Source organism: Salminus brasiliensis, chromosome 1 (genome assembly GCF_030463535.1).
Source record: "Salminus brasiliensis chromosome 1, fSalBra1.hap2, whole genome shotgun sequence".
Lineage (NCBI taxonomy): Eukaryota > Metazoa > Chordata > Actinopteri > Characiformes > Bryconidae > Salminus > Salminus brasiliensis.
The window spans coordinates 86,011,551-86,038,768 of NC_132878.1; the positions used below are offsets into that span (position 1 = coordinate 86,011,551).

Sequence of the window (27,218 nt, forward strand, 5' to 3'; positions counted from 1 at the left end):
TAATGCATCCCTATGACAAAAACTCTTAAGAGCGTCCAAAAACGTTTTATTGCATCTTCATTTTTAGGAGTGCAGCTCTTTTTGCCCCCATTAGTACTAAGGTCTAGAAATAGTGCAAAAGTTACATTTTCATTTTTAAAAGTTATACATGGCACCAAATTGGGTTCAATAGCTCAACTTTTCCAGGACCTCCCTACTATTTCCAGGGCATTTGTACCACTTTTTCTCATTTCCTCTAGATTTTTCTATGACAGCAGAAACTCTACATTTTGTTGCACATAATGTTGCACATCCACTTTGCTTTTGTAGCACTTTACACTTAACAATCCATCTCTGCATCGCTCATTGTTCTCTGTGTACATTCATATTCATATATCTGTGTACTATATATTTAGTCTTTTATGTTTGTTATCATCTCTGTATATATTGAGTATTTGATTTTATTAGACTTTCTTTGTTAATTATATCTGACAAAGCTTATTTTATATATTCTACTCTACTATTGTTTTATGAGAGCAAACCGTTATCAAAGCATTTCACTGCTTGTTGCACGGTGTATAACTATGTATGTGACAAATAAGAACAATCAGATACAAGTAATACTATTATTAGAAGCTGTAAGACTCTTAAACTCCACCTAGCCAAACACACTGCACTGACACTTTTCAGGGACACTTACACTTTACCCACACTTGACACCCTACTTGACACTTTATTATGTTACCGCTACTTATGGTCATATTGTGATCATATTGCTGCTTTTTACATTTCTCTACTTCTCCTATTTATGTCTACTCTTTTTATATTTTATCATTTTATTTATTCAATATTGCTCTTTGGGTGTAACTGGGACCTTGAAATCACAATTTCATTCCACCCCATGTACCACATGTGATGCGAATGATAAAGTGTCCTGTATCCTGTATTATTCACTTTACTAAAACACATTAGTTGTAAGCGTCTGATATGTATATAGCATGCAAGCCTGTACAGATAACGTACTTGGAGTGAACGCGCCTATAATTCAGGTCAACAAGTCTCAAAAGAAGCTCATTCACTGATTCACTGAACACTTGCTGAGTCATTTGGTAATCATGCTCAGAGAGAAGGGATTAGGTGGGGGCACTGGACAATAGCCTCGTAGATTCATTGGACATTCCATAAACACACAGCTCTCTAGAAGTCATCTTTTAACTCATCTCCTTAAGAAAAAAATAATTATAAAATTAATGCTTGTTATAAAATTAATTAAAACATCAAAGTGCCACATTTTAGTAATCAGTCATAATGAAGACACTAGCACTCAGTTGGACTTGACTCCAAACAGTAACCACTGCAGAATTAATAAATGTTATAAAGCAGAGTTAGTCATTTTATTTGCTATAACCCAGCACTGTGGCCAGCATAACACAAGCCTAGCTAGAGGTGATCTAAATCTTCCTCATTTCTGGCTTTCAGGAACAGGTCACTACTGTTGGTTTAGTGTGATATATAGAGTTCTGTGTATTCAAAAAAGAAAGTTCCAGCTGAATAAGTGATATTTTATCAGTTGCTTATTGAAGATAAACTACTCCATAATGTGGACTGTGGCTTGTCGCTATACAAAATTATGCCAGAAACTGAATACAATAGAAGGTCACCTCATACACAGAAATGACCTATTGTAAACAATGGTCTAGACTTCATACAGACTTGCGTTCTAGTAATACTGTACTGCAGACAGTAGGTTGTCCTGAGACACTGTAGAGGAATCTAATGCTATTTTCAGTGATAATACAGCAGAATTTCATAGTAAGATCATCCGCACGTTTCATTCAACCAAATACAGCCTGACTTGATTTGTCATCATACTGGGGAGTTCAGAAAAGGTATGCAATTGAATCATCTAATCATTTTAGAACGAATAGACAGCAATGACCAATCAATCATCACTTCTCTCTTGAAATTATGATATTATCTGTATTTAGGCTGACTATTACTAACTAAACTCTCATAAATCTTTATTTTCTTTAAAAGCTGCCACAGAACACATTTATTGAGTATTTAATCTTTCTTGTATTAATAATTAGTATGTGACTTTGAGGTGAAAATAATTAATAATATAATTATACAACTAATAATATTAATAATAAGCTTTGTTTTATTGGTTGATTTACACCACCAAGATATATTGCATAGCATAGCTTTACAATTATTCCTAAGTCTCACCTATAGTGTAACTATCCTCTCTGGGACCTTTTGCCAGGGTAGATGGTTATCAAGCTGAACAGACTGCACCTAGTTGTCCTCTTTCTCTTCTCTGATCTTGTAAAAATAATTCGTTTTTAGCCTCTTAGATGCACCCCCGGCTGCTTCCGTGGGCCGCATTCTTCTGCTTTGAGGCTTTTTTGCCTTGCTTCCATAAACTGTTGAGTTTAGCCACTAGCCAGCTAGTATGCGAAGTGTATGTACATTTTGGGGGTGTAATAAGCCAAAACTGTTACATAGCAGTTTCGAGCTTTACCTTTGGTTAGTTTTACTAATGTGGGTTTTGCTTTTGACTGAGGACATAACTTTTAATTATTCAGTTATGCTAAGGTACGTACAGTATGACATTCTAGGTTGTATTTCATTTGGATGGGTTCCCCTTGTGAGCCCCCAGTGTATTTTCCTCGTGAATTATTTTTATTACCACTGTTGTCCCTCGGCCTGCTTATTAGGAGCTGAGATCCAGCTTCCATATGACCATGTACACTTTAAGAAACAACACTGACCTACATTGGATTTTAATAAGGTTCTGCTAAAAATGCCTCAAGTCTTAATCAAGCAAGTTTGCATGAAATCATTACTTACTCACCCCATTACTACACTACACTAAAATACATCTTAAATCTGCTGTACTTTAATGGAAATAAAACCACATACCTGCACTCGCTCTGTTGGGATCCAGAAGAGAATGAATCCAGTTAGAAGCTCCTTGTTTGAAGTCTCTGAGGAGAAGAGCAGTGTCTCTCCTCACCATGCCCAGAGTGCTGACTTTCTCTACTTGTTTCTCCACCTGCGAGTCCATACCTGCAATCAATCAAAACACACAACCAACAACTGAAGAAAAGCATGAATGCAGAAAAGGAATGAATAAAATTGTTGCCACAGTCATACAGAACACCCAGCTATGCAGAACACAACATAAGTGCTGGAGATCACTTGATTATTTCATGCAATGCTTCAAGAGACCATCATGACAATCTTCACTTCTGTTGTTTCATTGGGTCATTTCTGCATTTTCAAAGTTAAGGCATAACTAATAAACCACTGCTCTGTTCTAAATGTTCATACTGCAACCAGACACTCTTCTGAATATTACTCATATTACTGTCTCTGACCTGCGTAAGCACTGAGGCAGCGGGACAACACGCTAAGAGGCAGAAGAGGATCCATAAGGCTGAGGAGGCGGGATGGCGAGGCATAGGCGGTGAGCAAGGTGGCAGGATAAGCAGCCATGATACCATCCGGCAAGCGCACTCCATGAGCCACAGCCCTCATTGACACGGTCACACAAAGGTTCCCCCCGGCACTATCGCCAGCCAAACACACACGCTCACCAGTCCAACCTAAAAAAAGAGAAGAATTGAATTCAATTAGAAAGTCAAAGAAAATTCAATAAACTAATTTACAGATAATCAATTAAGATTTTATTAAATTGTGATCATGAAATAAGTTTTGATTATATGGATCGTTTGTTTTACGTGTGTTATATCCAGTGCTTTTAACAGTCAGCCTACACAAAGGCTGCATTTGTATGCATTTGTAGCAAACTACTTGGTTACAGGCTTACTTGGTATGGCCGCCCTGGAATCTGTTATTACAGCAATACAACTAAAGCTTGGGAAATAATATTCTACACCATGCAAAGAGGACAGTGGATTTTCAAATCAAACATTTCTTATGATGACTTTGATGTTTTTTCCATAAGCATTAAATGTTGTTTAAAACTTGCATGCATCATGGTATTCAGAAGGTAATTTTACCTTCATTCACACAGAAGAAACATTGCTATACCCACAGACATCCATAATGTCATCACAGTCATATAAAATATGAATCTTCTTGGGCCTAGCTTCACTTACCCAGAAGGTTGTGGTTCTTGATGGCCCAGCAGTAAGCATAGAAACACTCCTCCAAAGCCCTTGGGAATGGAGCCTCTGGGGCAAGAGAATAGTCTACTGACAGGACTGGAGCATTCAGGTCCTGAGACCAGCTCTTCAGATAGGGCTGAAGTTGGAGAAAACACTCAGTCAGCATTCGGACACTAATTTACTTTATTAATTCACTTAAGTTTATGTTTTAAGATACCTCTAGGACCATTCTGGGTCTCCATGACCCAGCTCACAGTTTCACCAGACCTGATGCAATAGTTATTACGAGGAAAATACCAACACAGATTTAAGCCTGGAAGCACTTTGTTGTTTAAATATTTATGTAGAAGGCTTTAGGTTGCTTTGCATAATAAAACTGCTAAACCTTGGAAATGTTAGCCCTAGGCTCCCTGGATTTCTCTGAAGGCACACAAGCGCCTGCGTGGTGGAGAATGATTAAATCAAGCTCATCCATTATCCCGCATCTGGATCAATGAGTCATTGAGAGAAGCAACATCAGTTCATGCCCTGAGACAGTAATTACTCCCTCCGTTCTAGTGCTTGGCATAGGCTGACACTCTGCCAGTGTGGTGCTGAAAGTAATATATGTAGAAGAGAGGGGAATTGTGTACCTCGTGTGATTTGGACGTCTGCGCCACAAAGCCTCCTCCATGGTAGTGCACCACAAGCCAAGGTGATGGGGGGCTCCTCTTAGGCTTGAGGCCCAAAGAGAGAGAGATGGGGCCACCCTCAGAACGAGCCATTGCCAATAACATTTCACTGTCCTAATGAGAAAAGAACATGCTTGATGTTACTAGGCTTTTATACTGTAACCAAGCGTGGGGTTACAGTACTGAAGGCAACATACAAGTCAAGTCAAGTCAAGTCAAATTTATTTGTTTAGCGCTTTTTACAACTGTTGTCGTCACAAAGCAGCTTTACATAATTATTACTTAATAAAGAACAGAGACAGAGAAGAAAGAAGAAATAACATGAACTATATACACTATATGTCCAAATGTTTGTGAACACCCCTTTTTTAATTAATGCATTCAGCTACTTGAAGCTGCACTCACAAAGAGGTGCAAATGCACACATACAGCCAGTCTAGTGATTGTAAAGAAGTACTGCCAATGGAACAGGACTCTGGAGCAGATAAACATGAACCTATTGGCACAATGCCCAATAGAAGGGTATAAGGTCCACCCCTGGCATTACGTTTGAATCTACTAGCACCATGCCTAATGCCAAACCCCAGCACTGATTTGTGAAACAGAGGAACGGTGTTCTTTGGAATGATGGTGCCCCATTGCATACTTTTGGCATAAGTTGTGGAGTTTGGGATAAGGTGGGTGCAATGCTCCAAAATCTAGTATCTTCAGACTGTAACTCCAAAAAAATCAAGAATCAACAAGATTTTTTACAACCCCTGAGTTCAGAACAATGAATGAGGACACACAGGTGTCCCAATACCTTCGTCCATACAGCTTTCCAAAATCACTTCTGACTGAACACTTGTTTATTGAATGAACATGTTACTAAAGCTCCAATAATTATAGTATTTTAACAACTTCCTGATTTCATTAACTCAAGTCACATCCAGTGTGTTCTGAAAGAAATGATTAACTGTGAATCTAGAGCCCTGGTCACTCTCAAAACCTGGGACGTTACCAAGATAATTTTACTTGATATTTAGAACCTGTTGGAACACGAGCAAATTTCACGTCACAATGGACCAAGAGGCTGCAATAAATAAAAGAAGCCCCAGCTCCAAAATCAACACCTTCAAACCTGACTAAAGTTTGCAGATGAACACATGACCAAAGAAAAGCCTTCTGCAGGAATGTTTTATGGAGCCATTTAACTCCGGGAACACTATACCAACTGTTAAGCACGGTGGTGGTAGTATCATGCTTTAGGGCTGTTTTGCTGCCAGAGGTTTACTGCTGTACTGCACAAAGTAAATTAAATAATAAAAAAAGACAGGAGGACTGCCTCAGAACTCTTCAACATGACCTCAAACCAATCGGCTGGACGGTAGAAACCTGGCATAATTGGGTGTTCCAAGAGGACAATGCTCCCAATTGTCAAGAAGGGTGGTCAAATGTCCAATCAGAATTATGCCAGAAGCTTGTCTAGCTACTAAAATCATCTGGCAAAGGAGCTACTTGCTAAGTAAAATTTAAACCAACTCTTAGGTGTGCATTATTTATATTTTTACTCTGTATGTATATTACAAGAAAAAAAAAAGAAAAATGTGGAACAATGATCACATATCTGCCCAGCCAGGTAAAGTAACACGTTTAAAGGTAGAACACAAGCTCACTGAAACCACCAAAAGTAAGGATATTCCTATTAAAACAGAACTGATTCTTCAATACATCATACAACAACCCTATACACTAAAAACACACTGCATGTCTGGTCTGACCCAAAGACTGAAGTAAGAACACAATGAACTGAGGCATGAATTGGCACATTACCTGTCCCTCCCTCAATTCATTAGAGATGAGCCTCATCTGGACTGGGCCAGGGCCAATATGGGCCACAGGAGGAGAGATCATTACTGTGTGGGTGGGATCAGCAGCCAGTGGGAGGTCGAAGGACACAGGTGGCACAGACAGGGCACGATTCACCTTCACTTGAGCAGAGGTCATACTGGCCAAACCCTGAAAAAAAAGAAAAAAAAAGAGAGCTGACACTTCGTGGAACAAGAGAAAGCAGATGGTTTTATGAATCAAAAGGTGGCAGGAATATACCACTGTAACAGAAGCAACATATATATCTCTAACTAAAGCTGTATTTGCAAAACACAATCAAATGTTTATACTGACTGCAAGAACTTCAGTTTCAGTAACATTCCAAAAAGTCTTCCAGAAATGAACGTCCAAGTTCTGAGTGATGCGCTCGTACTCCTGACCCCTCAGCTCCGGATCAATGGCAAATTTTCCTGAGGTGAAAAAAGAACTAGCAGCAACACCTGAGAGAAAGATTGATGGATGGGAGACAGAGACAAGAGAAGCACATTAATTAATATCTGCCTTATGATATGGTATAAGAGCCTTAAGCACCAGCATCCTCATATAAACTATATGGGCAAAAGTATTGGGACACCAGCTCATTCTTTTTTCTTTTTTTTTCCCCCTCCGGAAATGAAGGGTAGAAAAAAAAAAGTGTATATCACTTTTGTTTAAGTAACTGTTTCTACTGCCCAGGGACAGCTATCTACTATATTTTTGGAGCATTGCTTTAAGTATTTGATTGCATTCAGCAACAAGAGCGTTAGTAAAGTCAGAATGTTGGTTGATCAGCAACTCATACCAAAAGTACTGGATGGAGCACCTTCATCATTCCAGAGGACACATTCATTTCTCCAGTGAATCCTATTCTATTGACAATACTTTACAGTGACTAGATAAGCTGTGTGTGTGTGTGTGTGTGCGCATTGGCACATCTGTGTCAGCCGAATGCATTAATTAAAAGGGGTGTCCACAAACATTTGGACATGTAGAGTAAAATGACCCTGCACGTCCCTAAAGCACTTAAAGCACCAGCCGTAAAGTTCTCATTAAACAGTCACCCCTAGGAACTGTGCTCAAATAATGCAGTATTGGAACTTGTTTATAACAAATGGCATGCCATGGTCAGCTGAATTTATTTTGGGGTGCTGACTAGACAGAATTGTGGAAAACAATGCTACCAAAAAAAAAAAAAAAAAAAAAACCCACAGAAAACCTGGGAAAGGCAGTACTTCAAGATACCACGGTGCATTTTGGTCTAAGAGTTTGACAAAAGCCATGCCAGTAGTTTGAAGGTTATACCAGGAACAGAGCACAAACGTCTGACCAATAGCCTTAAGCTGTTATCCAGCTTAGTACTTTATCTCATCCCACACAACTGGGTTATAATGAGTCACGTAGCCCCCACTTGCAGCATTTTGGGAACAAAAAATGCTGACCAGCAGCATCCTTCCAGGGAGGCTGCTTAGCAAAGCATCTTGTAAATTCATTAGTCCTGTCCTGGCTTTCTTTCAGGCACCTAAAATGTGGACTGAGGAACTGAGTGACAGTGTAGAAGGGCTGCAAGGGTTACCTAACATACAGCAAAACGGGCACATACGACCTGGTCAGAAAAGGCTTACTAGACTAGGCTTCCTGAACATGGTGCGTTGGGACAGGTAGACTGATGTTCGATGCCACTTTATTTGTGGCTTTTTGAGGGTAGTCGTTGTCTGGGGTGAGGACTTATGGCTTAGTTATTGCTTCAAGAGTTAACCAAAACCTTAACCCTAGTGTCATCCTAAGGGTCAAAACCAGCTACTGACCCGCCATTATGTTTAACAGTAGAGAAAATGATCTTTTTCTAGCTTGAAATTGGTTGACTTTTCCAGAGTGACCTTCTAAGAAACTTCCAAGAAAGCTGTAAACCACCAGGGTACATAGATTGGGTTATTTGTGACCCTCAGGACAAGGGGAGCATAGCGTTTATTAAGACTGCACAAGGGTTAAAGCAACATTAGAATAAATGCCAATATAACTTCCAATGCTTTCCACAATGGCCTTCTCATAAGGATAGCCTTATACAAATGCCTTATCTCTCCAGTTAAAAAGGAAAATAACCATATTATAATAAAATAAAGATGAATGCAAAACAAGAGTATACTGCTCATATAAATATACAGATGATCTCAACTGCATCAGCAGTTTTAACAATGCTCTCAGCTGTACAGCGGTATGTCACCAACCTAGCTATGACTTTTGCTTTGTGTGCAAAAGCTTTATTGTTTTTCATATTTAGGCATTTTTAACATTGTTTTTAAAAGGCTTTTCAATATCTGCATGAAAGAGGTTGACTGACAAAACCAGGACAAGAGTGCAACAAGTTAACAAAAGCATCTGACGGGTCTCTGAACAGGGTTTTATATGAATACACTATAGGGACAAATGTATTGGGACATATGCTCAGTCATTGTTTCTTTCAGACATCAAGGGTACAGAGTCCCATTCTACTGCCAGTGCTTCTCTACAGGGATTAGACAATCTGTGTGTGTGTGCATTTATTTGTTCCACAAACACTTGGACATACAGTGTAGCTTTGATTACAGCTTTTCAAAACAGGCAGAACCACAATCTATAATCTCACAGCTTGGTGTGACTGCCTACACTCTTAAAGATAAAGGGGCTATGAACGGTTCTTTGACTGATGCCACAGAAGAACGAATTTGGTTCCATAAAGAAACATTTTTATAACAGAGGTGTGAGAGTGAAGACCTTGTAAATGTACTTACATCAAGATATGGTTCTATAAACCTTTAAAATGGTTATGAAAAAAACACAAATAACCCTTGTAATCTTCATTTTCAGGACTGCATGATCAGTTCTGTGTGGCAAGCCATTCTGCTAATTTATTTATTTTTTTATTAGGACATATAGAACGTCAATTTCTAGTTAATTTATTTGTAAACATATCTAATAGCCCCACATTTAAAGACTTCTGTTGCCTTAGAAAGACAGTAGCCTCTATACCTTTTGCATGTACACGGCACAATGAATAATGCAGGGTAAATTAGACACGTGCAATCCATCACCCACTATCTCATTGCTCAGACCTCGGTCTCCATTGTTCAACTTTACCCCTGTTACACCAAAGTAGTACCTTGGAGGAACACGAGGAGAAAAGCCAACCAGTTTCCAATTTACTCACTACAGCTATTCACTATGTATAATATCACTACTCACCAGAAGCACTGCAATCTACTGATTACTCACACTGCTAGAACACCGAATAGTAAAATCGTCCCTTTTAAATGCTTCAGGTTCATTTTTTTTGTTGAATACATGTTTAACAAAAGGCACAGAAACTAGTTCAATTTGGTCAAACAGCAGACACTACTGGGTTTGGTGTGACTCTAGGCCTACATTTCAAGCTTGGTCCTGGGTACACATTTCATTATAGTAAGGAACTCTAGTAGAGTAGATATTGTAAAGGCCACTACAAGCTCTTTTTGAATTTCTGCACACATTACATAAAGAGGAATTCCTCAGATGTTCCCGTTTTCATAATGCAATCATCAGCAAGTGTAAATGAAGTCATTTACAGTGGGTTTGATGTGCAATAGTGCATTGATTAACTTATCAGCTTGACTCTTTTTACTTTGGTAGTGATAGGAACCAGGGGTCACAATGTAAATATATCCATCTACTATCCAGAAATGACCACCAGTGAAGTGTATTGAAGGTTATAGGCAACATGGACAATGGTAAAACAGTGGTAGATCTAACAACAAGTTTAGGGGCAGAGGACAGGAACTCTCTTTATGAAGCTTAAAAGAGTGAGGTGTGGACTCACCATATGTTGTAATAGCTCCTGACTCCACTAGAGTGCAGCATTGAGCACAAGACACAATGTTAAAACACCTGGTAAGACTGTGTGTCTGATTTAACAGAGAGGGCTGTGTATAATAAACAACACTTGATCACATGACCTAACCACTCCAAACTCTAACACAGTGATGCTAATGCTAATGTGCATGTTCAAAGCAGTCACATAGGCAGCAGAAACAATGGGCCAGTTTAGGTAAATCCAAAAGTTACTGACCTATCCCAGACTGATGCTTCTTGTAGTTCTCTCCAAAGGAGACCAGGCCTATAGCAATGCTCTGTAAGCATGGCCGGATCGATGGGGTGAACTATGGACAATAAAGTGGGAAAGAGAGACGGTTGATGTTCATTCAAGTTAATTCGACTCAATTAAAATCAGGCACAAATGTTCTACCGTTGCATAAATCAGGCGACCCATCAGTATGTTCTAATTATAGGCCTTTTCTGCCATGTGTTTCCAAGATCTATGAAAATGTTGTTTACAACCAACTCATTTGTCATTTCATTAAATACAAATCATATTTGATATGGCTCCTGGGAAAAGCATTCTACAGCCATGGCCCTGGACCAAGTTTCAAAGCACTTCAAAATAATAAAATAAGCACTGGGGTCTTCACTGACCTACCCAAATCATTCACAGCATCCTATTACAGAAGCTTCTAATATCCACAATGTAGAGTAAGAATGGTTCAGAAGCTATTTATCACATAGAAAAACACTGTGCATCTTGGCAGAACTCTTGCTCCAAATTGGAAAACATCGAATGAGGGATTCCACAAGGACCAATAATCAAGGCCCAAAAGACCCCTACTGTTCTTCATATATGTAAATGATCTTTATTTGGTAACTAAGACAGTTCTCTACATCTTGTTTGCTGATGAGACCAGTATTTGTCTTTCTGATAAAATGGTCATACATTTATCATCTCCAATATTGAGCACTGGTTCAAAGCTAACAAATTATTAATTAAATCAATACACTTCCACTAGTGCTTGTGTCCAAACATACTGTAACTCCAATGAACCAAGTTTCTTGGAATTGTCAATGAAGACAAACTGTGTCATTGCAAACAAAACGGCACAAAAAAACAAAAAACGTGTAATAAGAGGGGTCAGTTACTATTATACAAGTCAACATGTATTATACAATGATTTATCCATATCTCTATTACAATAATGTTATCTGGACCAGCACAGTCAGACGCAGTATCAGTTTTACATTCACCTCAGAAACGCTTTGTTAGAATGGTCACTGCATAACATTATTACAGAATTAAGTTCCTTCCCATTGTTTCTGACCATTTAGATACTCACAAGTCTATGAAATCAATCACCTTCAAATACAGGTCAGATTATTTTGTCCTTATATACACACAACCTTCTGCCTGAATGTTTTTAAAGCAGCTTCCAATACAAGTTTCAAGTGCACCATTAGTCCACAAGATCACCATATCCTCTTTCTTTACAACATTACTTGGACAGCTTACCCTCCTCTTGTCAAGGACCTTCTCAAAGCTCATCACCTCTCACTGACAGACTCTCATACAGATCACTAATATGCAAGATAACTATGATTATGAAACCTGACATTGTGACACTTGTTCTGCGATAGACATTGAGATATTAAAAAATGTCACCAGACATTCTTCAGAAGTCAAAGAGCCAACATGTCATGATATTACGTATGCCCTTGAAGTATTGAAGACAGTAGTAAAATAAATGATACTGAGCAGATATAATCCACCTCTGGTAGATTCGTCATGAAAAATTAGAACAGTGTAGTGTTATGCATATTTAATTTGACTTGACGTGACTATTGCACATGAGCACATTGCAATGGACATGCTGAAACAATATACTGTGTTGTATTGTGCATTGTAAAGGGCTTATATATATATATATATATATATATATATATATATATATATATATATATATATATATATATATATATATATATATATATATAGAAGCAAAGCACTTCATACAAACACCTCTGGGCTTCTCTACTTTCTCACTTCGACTTTTTCTAACCACTATGTTGTACATCTTAGTTTACTTCTCTTGTATATTGTGAAAATAATAATAATAATAGAAATCTTTTTAGTGCACAAAAAAACTGCAGAAACTAATCATACAAAATAATAATACAAATACAGTCATGCCCGAAAGTATTCATACCCCTGGCAAAGTTTGACTTAAATTTACTTTTATTTAACCAGAAGTTATATTTTTGCCTTGAAACGACACAGGCATCTCCCAGGAGATAACACGATGATGTACAAGAGGCATCATTGTGGGAAAAAGTATTTCTCAGCTTTTATACACATTTGAACAAAAAGTGGCATGTCCAAAATTATTCATACCCTTTGAAAACTGTCACAGTATATGGGAAAATCCAAAGTTCTATACCATTCCAAATAGTCCAAGCTGTTTTAAAGCATCCTAATTACCCTGATTCATTGGGAACAGCTGTTTTAATCAACTCAACAGGAGAAAAACAGCAGCTCTCTGCAGTTGGTTTGTGGACAGTCATGGCTAAGACAAAGGAGCTCACTAAGGACCTGCGGCTGTGCATTGTGGCCGCTCACAAGTCAGGAAAGGGCTATAAAGCCATATCAAAATGTTTTCAAGTTCCAGTGGCTACAGTGCAAAATATTATTAAAAAATACAAGAAGTTCCGCACTGTGGAAAATCTCAGAAGATGTGGTCGGAAGCCAAAAGTGACACCTGTGCTGGCCAGAAGAATAGTGAGAGAGGTGAAGAAAAATCCAAGGATCACCACCAAGGCCATCCTGGTGAATCTGGACTCTGCTGGTGGCGACATCTCAAGGCAGACAGTTCAACGGACACTGCACACTGCTGGGTTCCACGGACGCAGGCCAAGGAGGACACCACTTCTCCAGAAAAGGCACACAAAAGCCCGCTTGACCTTTGCAAATGCTCATCTGGACAAAGAAGAAGACTTCTGGTGTTCTGTTTTATGGTCAGATGAAACAAAAATTGAATTGTTTGGCCACAATGATGTGTGCACCATTTGGCGTAAAAAAGGAGAAGCCTTCAACCCTAAGAACACCATCCCCACTGTCAAACATGGTGGTGGGAACCTAATGTTTTGGGGGTGTTTTTCAGCCAATGGACCAGGGAACTTGATCGCAGTAAATGGCACCATGAAAAAAGAGCAATACATCAAGATTCTCAACAACAACATCAGGCAGTCTGCAGAGAAACTTGGCCTTGGGAACCGGTGGACATTTCAGCACGGCAACGACCCAAAACACACAGCCAAAGTGGTGAAGAAATGGTTAGGAGACAAAAACATTAATGTTTTGCAGTGGCCCAGCCAGAGTCCTGACTTGAATCCAATTGAGAATCTGTGGAGGGAGCTAAAGATCAGGGTGATGGCAAGGAGACCCTCGAACCTCAAAGAGTTGGAGCTCATCACTAAAGATGAATGGGCAAAAATACCAGTGGAGACATGCAAAAAGCTGGTCAGCAATTACAGGAAGCGTTTGATTGCTGTAATAGCCATTAAAGGTTTTTTTATTAATTATTGAGAAGGGTATGAATAATTTTGGACATGCCACTTTTTGTTCAAATGTGTATAAAAGCTGAGAAATATTTTTTCCCACAATGATGCCTCTTGTACATCATCGTGTTATCTCCTGGGAGATGCCTGTGTCATTTCCAGGCAAAAATATAATTTCTGGTTAAATAAAAGTAAATTTAAGTCAAACTTTGACAGGGGTATGAATACTTTCGGGCATGACTGTATATATATATATATATATATATACAAATAATACTAAAAACAATAAAAAAGGAATAACTACTCAAATTCAAGACAGAAGATGTGAGAGAAATAAAACCTTCATACAATGAGACATTTTTAGGGGAAACCCCAGCAGCTTATCTGGAACTGAAGAGAACTGCATGCAGTAATCTTTGTATCGAATGGTTGTTATTTATAACAAAGAAAAGCATAATAAAATTGTAGCCAAACATAAGACTCAAAACACCACATGATCTGAATCCTGCGGTCCTTTGAACCTTACAGCCACTTACACAGAGCTACTGAGGATAACTTTAGATAAATCTGGCCCACATGTTTTGTTTGTGTGTTTATACATGTGACCAACATCAGAGAAGAGCATAGAAACCAATAGTTGCACGCGCACACGCACACGCACACACACGCACACGCACACACACACGCACACGCACACACACACACGCACACACACACGCACACACACACGCACACACACACGCACACAAGCAGAGGGTTCAAAGGGGCTAAACAATATTTATATTACTTGTTAATCAATAGTGTAGTATTAACCTTCACGTCAGACTAGCATGGATTTTAGAGACAAAGAAAGGAGTGTGGTTCTCTCACTAGTTTTGTTTCTAATCAGGTGTAACTTAAGAGTAAAGACGGGATGGGAGTACATTTACATTTACATTTATGGCATTTAGCAGATGCTCTTATCCAGAGCGACTTACAAAGTGCTTTGCTATTTACCCAAGAAAACCTTAACTAGTTAGAATAGACTAATAGTTCAAAGATACCTCTAAGCTTAGAGCTTGGAGCTTAAGTTAGATCTGTTACATTCAATTCCAATATATACCCAAATGGATCTAATGGAGTAAAATATATTTGTCATTGTACAACTACAATCAAACTGGCTGACAGCGTGAATAAAACAGCAGAGAAACAGGAGAAAAATAGCTCTTTAACTGCTGCTCTGTGAGCGATTTGTTGTTGTGTGAGAGACTCTAAGCTAACTCCAAGTTAAAGTTTTTCTCTTCCATGAACTTCCTGTACCACCTTAAATAATGCAGCAGTTATGTTCTGCTGTTGAAACGTACACACTGTAACTGCAGCACTATTTAAGGTTAGAATTAGAAGCCAACTTGTTTTGGCTGCTAACAGACCCAGATCCACTGGATCGAATCAGGATATTCCTATTTTTCAGACAACGCCTAGCTCTATAAAATTACTACTGAACAACTACTGAAACACTTATAAGTCATAGATGGACAATACCCAATGCCAGCTGTGAGCATCCAACCCAATCACACACGCAGTTCACTAAAGGGTCACACCATCCACCAAATGTACTTTGGTAAAACTAATGCAGGCTAAACTTAAATTGTGTTACATCTAAGCTTTGCCAGTGTCCTTTTAATATACTGCAGGATACATAATCGACAATATTTACCAATATAATTGCATCACATTTTCTGTCCATATAAGGCCGCCCAACACAAGTAACACAGAAAGACCAACAGACACATACACACCTGAAAGCCAACACAGCGGCCATAGAAGCAGCCCTTGTGCATGGAGGCATACTCTCGAAGAAAGCTCTGGCTAAGACCAGTCTCCTCCTGGAAGAAGAGGTTGCCGTGGCTGTTGTCATGAAGCAGTCGCTGGGCCAGATAGAGCAGAGCCCTGAGCTGACACAGAGCACTGCAATACGCCTCCATCTCTCCCGCATTATGAGCCGCACGGAAAAAGATGCTCCTCCTGTTGGACGCAATGTAGCGCCCCTTGTGGATAATGTGGAGGAGGCAGCATCGCACCACCTGAGAGAAGCAGGAACACAAACGCAGAGGGATTGTTACAATTAGGGAAGAACAATCTTACAGGTCCAAACTTAACACTAATTTTAAATAGTTTTTAAAGATTTTTGCATTGCATGGTATATTGTCTAGAGGAAGTAATAAACTATATAGCTAAATGTTTGTGGACACCCCTTCTAATTAATTCATTCAGCTACTTTAGGTCGCACCCATTGCTTACACAAGAGATAATGGCCCTCAGCTGTGGAGCTGTGGAACGGTGTTCTCTGGAATGATGGTGCTCTATCCAGTACTTTTAGGATGGATTGGGAAGTTAGGGATGAGGTGGGAGGGTGATCATCTAACATCCTCACCTCACTAACGCTCTTGTTGCTAAATGCAATCAAATCCTCACAGCAACACTCCCAGATTGTTGAACACTGAACAGTAGAGACAGTTACTCCAACAAAAGCAAGATAAACTCTTTATAAAACCCCTCATTTCAGAAGAAATGTGTCCAAATACTTTTGTCCATCTAGTGTATCTCTATACTATATACTGCGCATTTGTGCTCAGCATGTAGGCAGCTGCATTTTAGGGTATTTTCATGGCAATTTTAAGTATGGATCCAGGACCAGGACAGTATTGGCCCAGGGAACTGATTTCTTCAGAAGATCAGTGGTCTCGTGTTCACCTCCAGTAAACTCTGGTACTTTGCAATTCGAGAACAGCAGCTGATCAGCAGGTGTGTTTGTGTGTCAGCAAAAATATTTTAATGAATAACATTTTGGTATGACCACCGCCTTACTCTGGACTTTCAGGTTACTAGACATGCTAGTTTACAAGAATCCACAGTATTCCTATCTTTGTACATCTAAAGCCTTCTACAACATTGATAAACATTACCATTGCCATACATGCAGTAGATACACACATACCTTCACAAGTGAGCGATATCCATTGGCAGGAATGTGAGGGTCAAAGTCAAAGTGGTGGTAAATGGCAGCAAAGCCAGAGATAACGGGTTCCAGGCTGCGAGCATGTGCCTGAATGGTCAGCATAGCATCTACAAGTCTCTGTGCAGCTTCACCTGTCGGCCCCTTCGGCCCTCCAGAGAAGAAGACAGCATTCTCCTCACACACTTCATAAAGGGCTGTGAAGACTGCCTTAGTGTCCATCACTAGAAAAAAAAAACAACACACAAGATGGGAGCCACAGACGAGGTGAGGATGAAGTTAGAAAACATAAAACATGAACTAATTAAACCTATTTTAACTAGCAAACACAGATTCAGTAAGAAAGGGCTGATGCAACTACAGGAAGGGTATTCTACAGCATTTTTACTGCATCTGCAACTGTAACTTGATTGTCAACCAAAAACTGTTATGTATATTTCTTAGCAAATTGTGAAATACCTGAGACTCACTATCAAATTATCACTGCTAAATCAAAGATACCTCGGTTGACCTGCTAGCCAATTTTAAAATACCTGAAACTCAGAATCCAATCACTATTTCTAAAACCACATTTGACCCAAATTGTATTTTTGCATTTATGGTAATATCAGAAGAACATGGTGTGCCAAAGCTTCGTTTTCCCACAGCTGACCTGACTAAAACACTTGCCAAAATGTCAAGAGCTGCCCTTTCAGTTATCCTCAAAATTGAATCAAATTTAAGTCTAACTTCTATGAAAACCTTTCTTTTTTGGTTATGGCTGAGCCCAAGCTTTGTTTTTCACTCTTTGTCCTAAATAGTTCCTTCATTACATCATATTTTCATTCTACGTCTTTCCCAATTCTCATGCAGTCATGCAATCTTTCCTAATTCTCCAGTCTTCTCAGAGAGGTATTGCATATTGCTCTTTTCACTGGATGAATCTTCCTCTTGCCATCATTCACAGACAAATCTATTCTTTTCTCAGATCTATTAGGAGTTGTTTATGGAAAAAAAAACACATATGGCAAACAAATATTATTATTGGTGTAAAAAGTAGGTCTGGCACACATTATTTATACTTGAGTGTGTGTTTGTTACTGGTTTTCATTTCTCTAACTGATAATTATGGGCATTTGAAACATTGTTTTTAGGTAAATCAGAAAATATGTTTTGGTAGAACAGTCACTGTATAACCCTGTATCTCCATTTTTGTTGTTTTTCACTTTTTGACATGATTTGGCAGCTGTTCGTCATATTCATGATGAATGGACCAATAAAACAATCCAAAATGCGTTTCATCTTTTCGCCTCCCCCAAGTTATGTCACCATTTTGGAGATACAAGGTTTTTCTGCATGACGGCATGAATATGTAAAATGCTCAAAATCAATTAAAACTGGTTAGATAGTATGCATCATGCATTCATGGCAGGTACAACCGGATATAGCCAGTTAGCAAACTGCACACACTATCGTCCCTTTGAGAAAGTTCGAACCATTGTTAAGTTGCCGTTACTGACAGTGTGTTGTGGTCTATGCAGCTGTTCAGTGCATTTGTCAACACAGAGTACAAATGTCAGACTGAACTGAACCATTAACAACAAGCACAAATGATTTATTGACATCCTCAGTGCTTTATCAGTACAGAGCAAAGCTGACACAAACCCATATGCACACAGCTCCAAGCACTGCCAACATCATGGCGTGGACCATTCCCAAACATCGCTGCAAGCTACTGGCATAATGTCCAAGCTAAATATAGGTACCAGAAATGTTGTAACGCTTGTGATGTGAGTCAATAGGTTAAAATGTCAAAATGTGTTTGGAACATGCTTTTCCAACATGGACACCCACCTTTCCACAAAACCCACATTTCTAAACTAATTAGAAACTAAATCATCTACAGCAATAAAGCTCAAATGATTGCAGTCATGTTCATCGTTTGTTTGGAAATTTGGTCTTGATTGCACAAAAACCTTGCATCTCTATTTTTGTCGCCTTACCTTTTTAATTTTAATCTGGCAGGTGTTTTTTCATACTGTGTCAAAATGGATGGACCAATAGAAATACTCCCAAATGGTGTTTCTGCATGACAGCTATTAAATACTAGTCTTAAATTAACATTTATGACTAAAGTCACTATGAAAGGGACCTTTATTGAGCTGCAAACCATAGGTCATCCAATTGTCAGTGGCTGAGCACACTAATGCTACTGTAGTTGAAAGCGATCATATTCTCACAGCAATGTTCGAAAACATGGTGCAAACTGTTCCCAAAATAGTAGAGCCTCTTATGGCAGCAAAAACAGATCTGAACTAAATATCTTTGTAAAATGCTGTATAGTCTAGACTAGGCTTAATCCCTGCCTGGGACAAATGTCCCATAGTGTATACTCGGGATGTCTGCCGGTTTCCTCTTCATGAACATCATGAACATCATTGATGTGCCACTAACATCAACTGGAAGATGGTATAAATAGAGAAGTCATGGAGAAGTTAATTACTTACTATAAACTGTGAAGATTGGTACTACTTTTGAGGATTTGGCTCTTTTTGTACAAGTACAGAGGCTTCTAGACAGGTGCACAGTATGATGCACTTAAGCAATTAACACCCAACCATGCTCTGTGGCATGTAGAAAACTACTGAGCAGGCCAAGCTGACCTCAATCTTTGATAAAGAGGCCAAACGGAAAAAGATCTGGGTGACTTAAAAGGGGTTTATTACTGGGGCATGGACGGCAGACGAATCAGTCAAAAAGACTGCTCAAGTGGCTGGTGTTTCAGCAGGAATAGTGAGTACCATGGCTTACACAACAGTAAATAAGACTAGAAACACATTTTATGAGTAAAATGCTCATGCACTAGATTGGTATGTTAAAACAGAAGAACTACTGCTCCTCTGGTGACAGGTCAGGATGAGCAGTGACAGAACAGTACGACCACTACGCAGAAAGGATTATTATAGAAAGGCTGTAGTAAATTCAACCAACCAGAAGGCTGCAGTGCAAAAACCATATGCAGTAGTCTACTGTGAAAAACAGACAAGGTCATAATTCTCTAAAAGTAGATGAGTGCATACGCATACCAAGGGTACACCAAGTACAGGTCTGGGGAGATACTTCGCTGGTATGGTTTATTGGAACAGTAGAGGGTAAAGGTGCACGTATTTGTCACTGTACAATGTACACTGTACAGCGAAATGTGTCCTCCGCACTTAACCCATCTGTGGTAGTGAACACACACTCACACACACGCTAGTGAGCGTGGGGCACACCCAGAGTGGTGGGCGGCCAACTCCAGCGCCCGGGGAGCAGAGAGGGTAAAGGGCCAAACAGTGGCAGCTTGCCAAGCCCGGGAATCGTACCCACAACCCTGTTATCGATAACCCGGCGCTCTAAACGCTGAGCCACCACTGCCCCATAAAGGGACTATTAAGGGGCGACAATGGTTTGATGCATATGCAAATATAAATCTAAAGAAAAGATGGAAAGATCAATCAGCTATGTATCGGAATCGACAAATTTTCAGCCAAAACATATGTGATATGTTTTTGTATTTATGTATTTCTTTAATTAGCCAATCAGATCACTAGAGAGTACACCACTCACACAGTACAGTAAGTATCAGAACACAGCAGAGCTCACAACACCACTAACCACACAAAACAGCAAACAGTGCAGACCACATTTAACCACCACCAAAGTACAGCAGCAACAGTCGGGAAAGCTAAAGGAATAATGAGTTTTGGTGGTGTTCCCACTCTGAGCTCCACAGTGCAGCTCTGCACAGGAATTCACAGGCTCTCTCCGCTAGTGCTCAGAGTGTTTTAAATGTAGTTGAAGATTGGGAAGATTGTGAAGGACCCCAGTCATCCCAACAATGGACTGTTCTCTCTGTTGCCCTCGGGGAAACGCTTAAGAACCCTGAAGGCTAACACAGAGAGAATGAGGAGGAGCTTCTTTCCACAAGCCATCCGTGCCTTGAATGGGGACAGGGACTAGGACACTAAATCAAAGTATCTACATACACAAACTGGACCCTCACTCACTACAATACACAACCATGGCTCACGGAAAACACACTACGGACAACAATGGAAATATTTCTTTTAACTCACACATACACTCACATACAGATAAATATGTACATATGTATATGTATGTATATATACACACACACACACACAGACACGCACTATTTCATATCTGTATATATATTTGTATATTTGTATTCTGTACTTTTTTTTTTTTTTTGCTTATATTTCTATATTTTCATTTTTATATTCTATTCTTTAACTTAAATGTAACTTATTCTATTTTTATTTTCTTCATTTTTATTTTATTTTTCTTTTGCACTTTTGCACTTTACTTCATTAAGTTAAGGTTTAGTTAAGTTTAAATGTAGATTTTTATTGTATAGCTTGATGTGAGCAGACTGTCAAAAAAGCATTTCACTGCAAGTTATACTGTGTATGACTATGTATGTGACAAATAAAATTTGATTTGATTTGATTTGATTCCAAAATGTAAACGACATTTCACCTCAAGAGACAATGTACAGAACATTACAGAAGCCATGTCCGATGCTACATTATCAAGTTTGCCTGCAAAGGTTAATGCAACGTCCTGCCCCGCACTCGATTGGCATCACAGATTGTTTGACTGATTGTACTGAAGGACATTTGCCGATCTATCAGCCCCAAAAACACAGACCGGCCCATCTCTAGCCTAACTCATATATTAGTCTTTGCAGTCACACTGCATCTCACACCAAATGAACATCTATGGGAGACTTTGGAGTGACGTGGTAGACAGTGTTCTCTACCAGGATCCCAGCATCAACGGGAAATCCTTTGGAGGAATGGTACTCATACATCTAGAACAGTTCCAATGACATTTCCAAGTATTCCAAGGAATCTATGCCAAGGCACACTATGTTGCCTGTATAAAAAGGTATCCATGACACTTCAAATAATGTAGATTGTTGAGTTGTTAGGTTATGTTAATTGGTGTGTTGAATAAGCATTATCATTTTTCTGTTTTTGATTTGTTTGAGAATATGGAACTAGAAGACAAAAATAATAAACGTAAGAAAATTAATTTCCTGTATTGAAGGCAAAAGGTTCTCCAGCACCACATGGACCTGTGTGGCAACTGAGATCAATTCAATTAGTACTGCCAAACTTGTTGAATGTAAATTTCCCTTTAAATAGAACCTTTCCAGCTATGTAAAGTAGGCTAAAATGCCTGAACCGGAGACACGCTGTGCTCTGATCAAAATAAACCCGGTAAGAGATGAGAAGGTTATTGCAATATATCAGTCTGGAAAGGGTTAGTCATTTCTGAGGCTCTGGGACTTCAGCAAATGACTATGAGTGCCATTATCTTTTCAAAAGCAACTGGCCTACCAACATTCCTCTAAGTGCGCAATGACTATTCATTCTTCACAAAAGAACCCAGACAAACATCTAAGAAACTGCAGCTATGTATCACACACTGCATTTATGCATTCTGCTCTCTGCCAGAAAATCCTGCAAGAGAACATCTGGACATCAGTCCGATTAGAAGGTAAAGTGCAACTTTGTCGTGCCAAGCACAAGAGCAAAGCCACCTCTGAATGGCAAAAAAAGAACACAAAATTAAGGCTGAGTGACCTAGTCAAGACCCTGACCCCATTAAGAGCTTGTGCCAAGACCTTAAACAGGCAATTTATGAAAGCCCTCCAGTGTGACTGAATTACAGCAATTCTGGAAAGAATAGAGGGCCAAAATTCCCCCCACAGCGATGTGAACGACTGATCTCCATTTATAGGAAGGGTTTAGTTTCAGCTGTTGCTAAAGGTGGCACAATCACTTTTGAATAAGGGGAATGAAGGTGTTGCAAAACCTTGGAGGATCTGAAACTATTTAGTGTTGTAAATATGTTGAAATCAGATAAAATGGTGTTTCACAGCCCTGTACGTCTTCATACACTCTTAAAAAAAGATGCTTCAAATGGTTGTTTGAGCGATGCCATAAGAGAACCATGTTCATGAGTGTAGGGTATATCACTTTTGGTGTAGCGACATCAAAATTGACCATTAGTACACTTCATTGTCACAGCAAGCCGAAAAACAGGAATTTTACTACAACACGGCCAATCATTTCACTATAGGTGCCAGAATCAAGGACAAAAATATCTACATACAAATGCAGAAAACAGAAAAACTCCAAAGACTTTAAGAACTGGAGAAGGCGGTGTCACTTTGGTTTTGAAAGCACTCGAGACTAAAGCTTTGATTGCGTAACTTATGTAATTATACAGCTTAGGACGTCGCCTGATCCCATTACTCAATTAATGACCTAGCACAGAATGAGGGCAAAACACATTCACTCAAGGCAACTTCAGCACATTCATCTGGATAATGCTAATTATATGCAAATTTTATGTAAACATCATTTTTTTGGTGTTAGCGTAATTACCGCCACGACCATAATTCATAAGTAAATAGTCATTGTATTTTTTTCTTCACCCACTCAAGCTTTCACAGATGACTATGTTCGGCATCGGCTCTAAACCAGGGCTTTAGGGAAGGTACTATCAGAGCGGCTGCCTGTTCAACAACAAAAATACCCCCTATAATCACATCACAATCAAAACAAAGACTGAAACTGAAACAACGAATTAGACCAAACTGTGTCCTAGTAGGACAACACAGTCCTTCTCTCATGCAGAAGTGATGCATTAATAAAAACCTTCAATAAATCATACTGATCAACCCAAAGCAGAGTCACGACAAACACTCACCAAACTCTACACCAACAGAACACAGCTGGAGCGTGAACAAGTTAAAAGCGACAGTATTTCTGCACAGAATACAGAGTCAACACACACAGAGCAGTCAGAGCTTTACCCTTGTCTAAACTCATGCTGTTGTCTTTGTCCATCCTGGCCACTCAGTAGAAGCCCAGGCTCAAAGCAAGTTCAGAAATACAAAAGTATGGAGGGTAAAACGAACAGCAGAAGAATGTGAGAAGAGGTGCTGTGATTGGACCCTCTCATTCCCTCCCTGAGGATCTCCACACCCTCTGACTTCTCATCCACTCTGTTTTCCCCTCTTCCTTGGTGACCTCAGACTAATCCGCTCCTCTTTTTCTTCTTAACACCCCCACCACACCAACACACACACACGTACCCTCAAGGGCATGGCATGGTGATTTCACTCACATACCAAATGCATTACCAGCTGTGTTACAGTGCCTCTTCTTTCCCAATAAAAAATAACAAGCAACACAACCATACACAGTCTACTGTGTACTGACAACTGACATTTTCCATTAAGGCTTGTTTTTCTGATCTAATAATGACCCAAGACCCAATGGCCTCTGCCCTCATGCCTCTCTGAGGTGCCGCCACCCCCCCCAAAAAAGAGACTCAATAAAGCTCCTTGCTATTGGCTGCCGTTCCATATGGAGGTCACCAGTGATCTGAAACCTAACTGGAAGCTTCTGTATGAGCAAGCGGGTGAGCAAGAGTGAGAGAAAGAAAATATTGGCTTCTAATTATTAATCTGGTGAAATAACAGCACTGATTGGTTTCTGGAATGCTCACCAAGGTGGGAAAACCATCATTTCTGTGTGGAGTGTAATACATTTGTATGGCCATTATCTAGCCGAAAGGTCTACCCAACAGATTGACAGACTGTGGGCAAACAGCTCCTGGTATTATTCATTATTCCCTGTACCACTAACAGCAAAACAGTCCTAAAAATAAATCAAATCAAAAATAAAATATAATATTATATCTACATTTGAAGACTATGCATGACTAAAAGTATTCAGACATTCATCTGCAGAACAAAATAAGAGATTTATGGTTCCAACAATTACAGAAAGCCACCCTGGTCCTGAAGCTGAAAAAGTAGTCCCACACCAGCACACTACCTCCAACATGTTTGACTGTTGGCAAAATGTTCCTGTGTAAAGCTAGCCAACACTGACACTTGGTCAGTCTTTTTGCCACTCACTAGCCGTGGCTACGGTGACTCCTGCCACGGTGACTCCTTCCACCTGTGACGTCACATGCAAACTCTCTATAGGAGTAGCAGTGACCGTGTTTATATAATTAACCCTGCATACATAACTACTCCCATATTGTAGACTTAGAAAAAGCAACAGCCTGTATGTAGACAGAAATAAGCACAGATTGCTGACCTTTCCGTAGTTCCCAGACACACCGGCATCACTTTACAGGGAATATTTCTCTGCTGCAAGCCCTAACATTCGCTTAGAAAAAGGGGACAGTGAGACCAGATATTACTCCCAGACTACTCCACACAAAGGTCAAGAGGAAGCTGGGAACAATACCATGTAGCACCAGCGCACTGACGAGTTTCCCCTTACAGTCGTCCTCCTCAGCCACCCAAAAACACACACAAAAAAAAACTAATACAAAACAGACTGCTATTAGGGATTTTAAACAGTTAATGACACTGACTAACTTTTTAAGAGATATCTACTGCTACAGGTTACATCAAATCCTTAAATCCTTGTGCATATGTCTTTATCCCACATATATTAAGTGCATTGTGTTTCTTATATTATCACTTATCACTTAATAAATTTAGTAAATCTATACTTATGCAGGTGGTAGTAAGTTGGCCTAAAAAAATTAGGGTATTTAAATGATAGTTTATGTAAATGAGTATTTCTCCCCCGATGATTTCCTCCCAATTTAGTCAATTGCCACCCAGTGGCAAGTAGGACTTCCACTTTCCCATGATGCTACTAGTACTAGTATGGTAAAGGCTAGGAAGTGCTTCCCAACATGAAGCTAGTCACCTCAAACAGCTGCTAATGAAACGTCATTGGACAGCTTAACACACCTGGAGGAAAGCGCTAATTGACAGCTGTTGCAATTGCGAGAGCAAGGCCAATTATGCTCTCTAGGACTCCCGGCCACAATGGCTATGGCATCAATGTAAATTGAGCGGGTGATCTCATGATGATGATAAGGCCAACACTTAGAAGGTTGCAGCACTTGGGAGACTCTTTCATAGCATTGTAAACCAGTCTATACTTAAGTGCATTATTTATTACGTTTTTTGAACGGTTCTTTCAATGGCTATATAAATGTAAATAATATATATATATATATATATATATATATATATATATATATATATATATATATATATATATATATATATATATATAGACATATAAACATCTATAATTTTCTACAGTTTTTCCAAAGCAACTGGCCAATCCTGCTACTAGACTACAGGAAGTGCTAAAGGCAATGCAGCAGCATTAGCTACAATTCAGATCAAATATATTTTGGCTGTGTCCAAAACGGAAGGCAGTTGCCTCAAAGTCTAATCGAACACACTTCAAAGGCAGCACTACTTCATGACACTGCCAGCTAACCACGGTCAGCAAATGCGGGCTACAAAACGGACAATTTTTGTAACTTCTGTAACTTTTTGTACAGAACATTTGTACAGACTGCTGCATGCTTCCGCCATGTTGCTTTTTCCCTCGAAAGCCAGAGCTAACCCAGAGGATCATGGGATACACAAGGCAGCAAAGGATACATCTACACCGCCTTCACCTATCGGCAAGATGAAGGTACCTTAACAGGCAGCATTTTATACAAACATCTGATTCTAACATGACTCGGTACCTTCCTGTCTTCAAATACTGCCCTAGTAGCAGCACTGATCCCGTTTCAGACACAGCCTCTATGAGACACTTGCCATTTACTCTTTGGCTTCACAATTTTTATTCGCCATCCCAATACAGCACGGTTCTTCAGTTGAGCTTAGGCAGCCATCTAGAAGTAACTACAAAGAAAAATAAGTGAAGAGAGTCAGTGGGTATGATCTGGTGGACTGTTTAGAGAATCAGTGTCTCTAGCCAATGAAAAGGTACCATCATAGTGCTAAATATGATGCTAAGAAAAACATGTTTACAGATTTTCATCATGTTCTTCCAGCATGGAAATGGACCTCCAATCCTTCGCTGAAATGGCAGAGATCACAGCTTCTTTCCTTTCTGTGATGATAATACAATTTCTCAATTGCACAGGTCAATGTTGACAACACAGATGCCTTCTCAAACCGTGATGTCAGTAGCTTTCAATTTGGTTTTACACCAGTACGTCATGAGCATAACTAGTGGATGACAAGCAGAAATTAGGTTGGCAGCTTTTGGAACTCAGGCCCATGAACCCATGCTTCCA

The 27,218-nt window shown here is 39.4% G+C and overlaps 1 protein-coding gene across 3 annotated transcripts in view; it reads right to left on the minus strand.

Moving 5' to 3' along the window:
- Positions 1–27,218, minus strand: part of lipeb (lipase, hormone-sensitive b) — a 37,564-nt gene that overhangs the window by 7,267 nt on the left and 3,079 nt on the right. The window contains exons 1-10 of one of the 3 annotated variants that reach the window (XM_072691772.1): positions 25,190–25,207; positions 17,001–17,242; positions 15,802–16,086; positions 10,713–10,803; positions 6,950–7,095; positions 6,599–6,784; positions 4,748–4,900; positions 4,107–4,251; positions 3,363–3,590; positions 2,905–3,051 (exon numbers count right to left, since the gene is read on the minus strand). In XM_072691772.1, the coding sequence (XP_072547873.1) occupies positions 2,905–3,051; positions 3,363–3,590; positions 4,107–4,251; positions 4,748–4,900; positions 6,599–6,784; positions 6,950–7,095; positions 10,713–10,803; positions 15,802–16,086; positions 17,001–17,240 (1,621 nt within the window). In that variant the 5' untranslated portion in view covers positions 17,241–17,242; positions 25,190–25,207. Of the gene's footprint in view, positions 1–2,904; positions 3,052–3,362; positions 3,591–4,106; positions 4,252–4,747; positions 4,901–6,598; positions 6,785–6,949; positions 7,096–10,712; positions 10,804–15,801; positions 16,087–17,000; positions 17,243–23,889; positions 23,956–25,189; positions 25,208–27,218 lie in introns of those variants that run through there. The other 2 variants (XM_072691764.1, XM_072691757.1) reach the window with 2 other exon arrangements.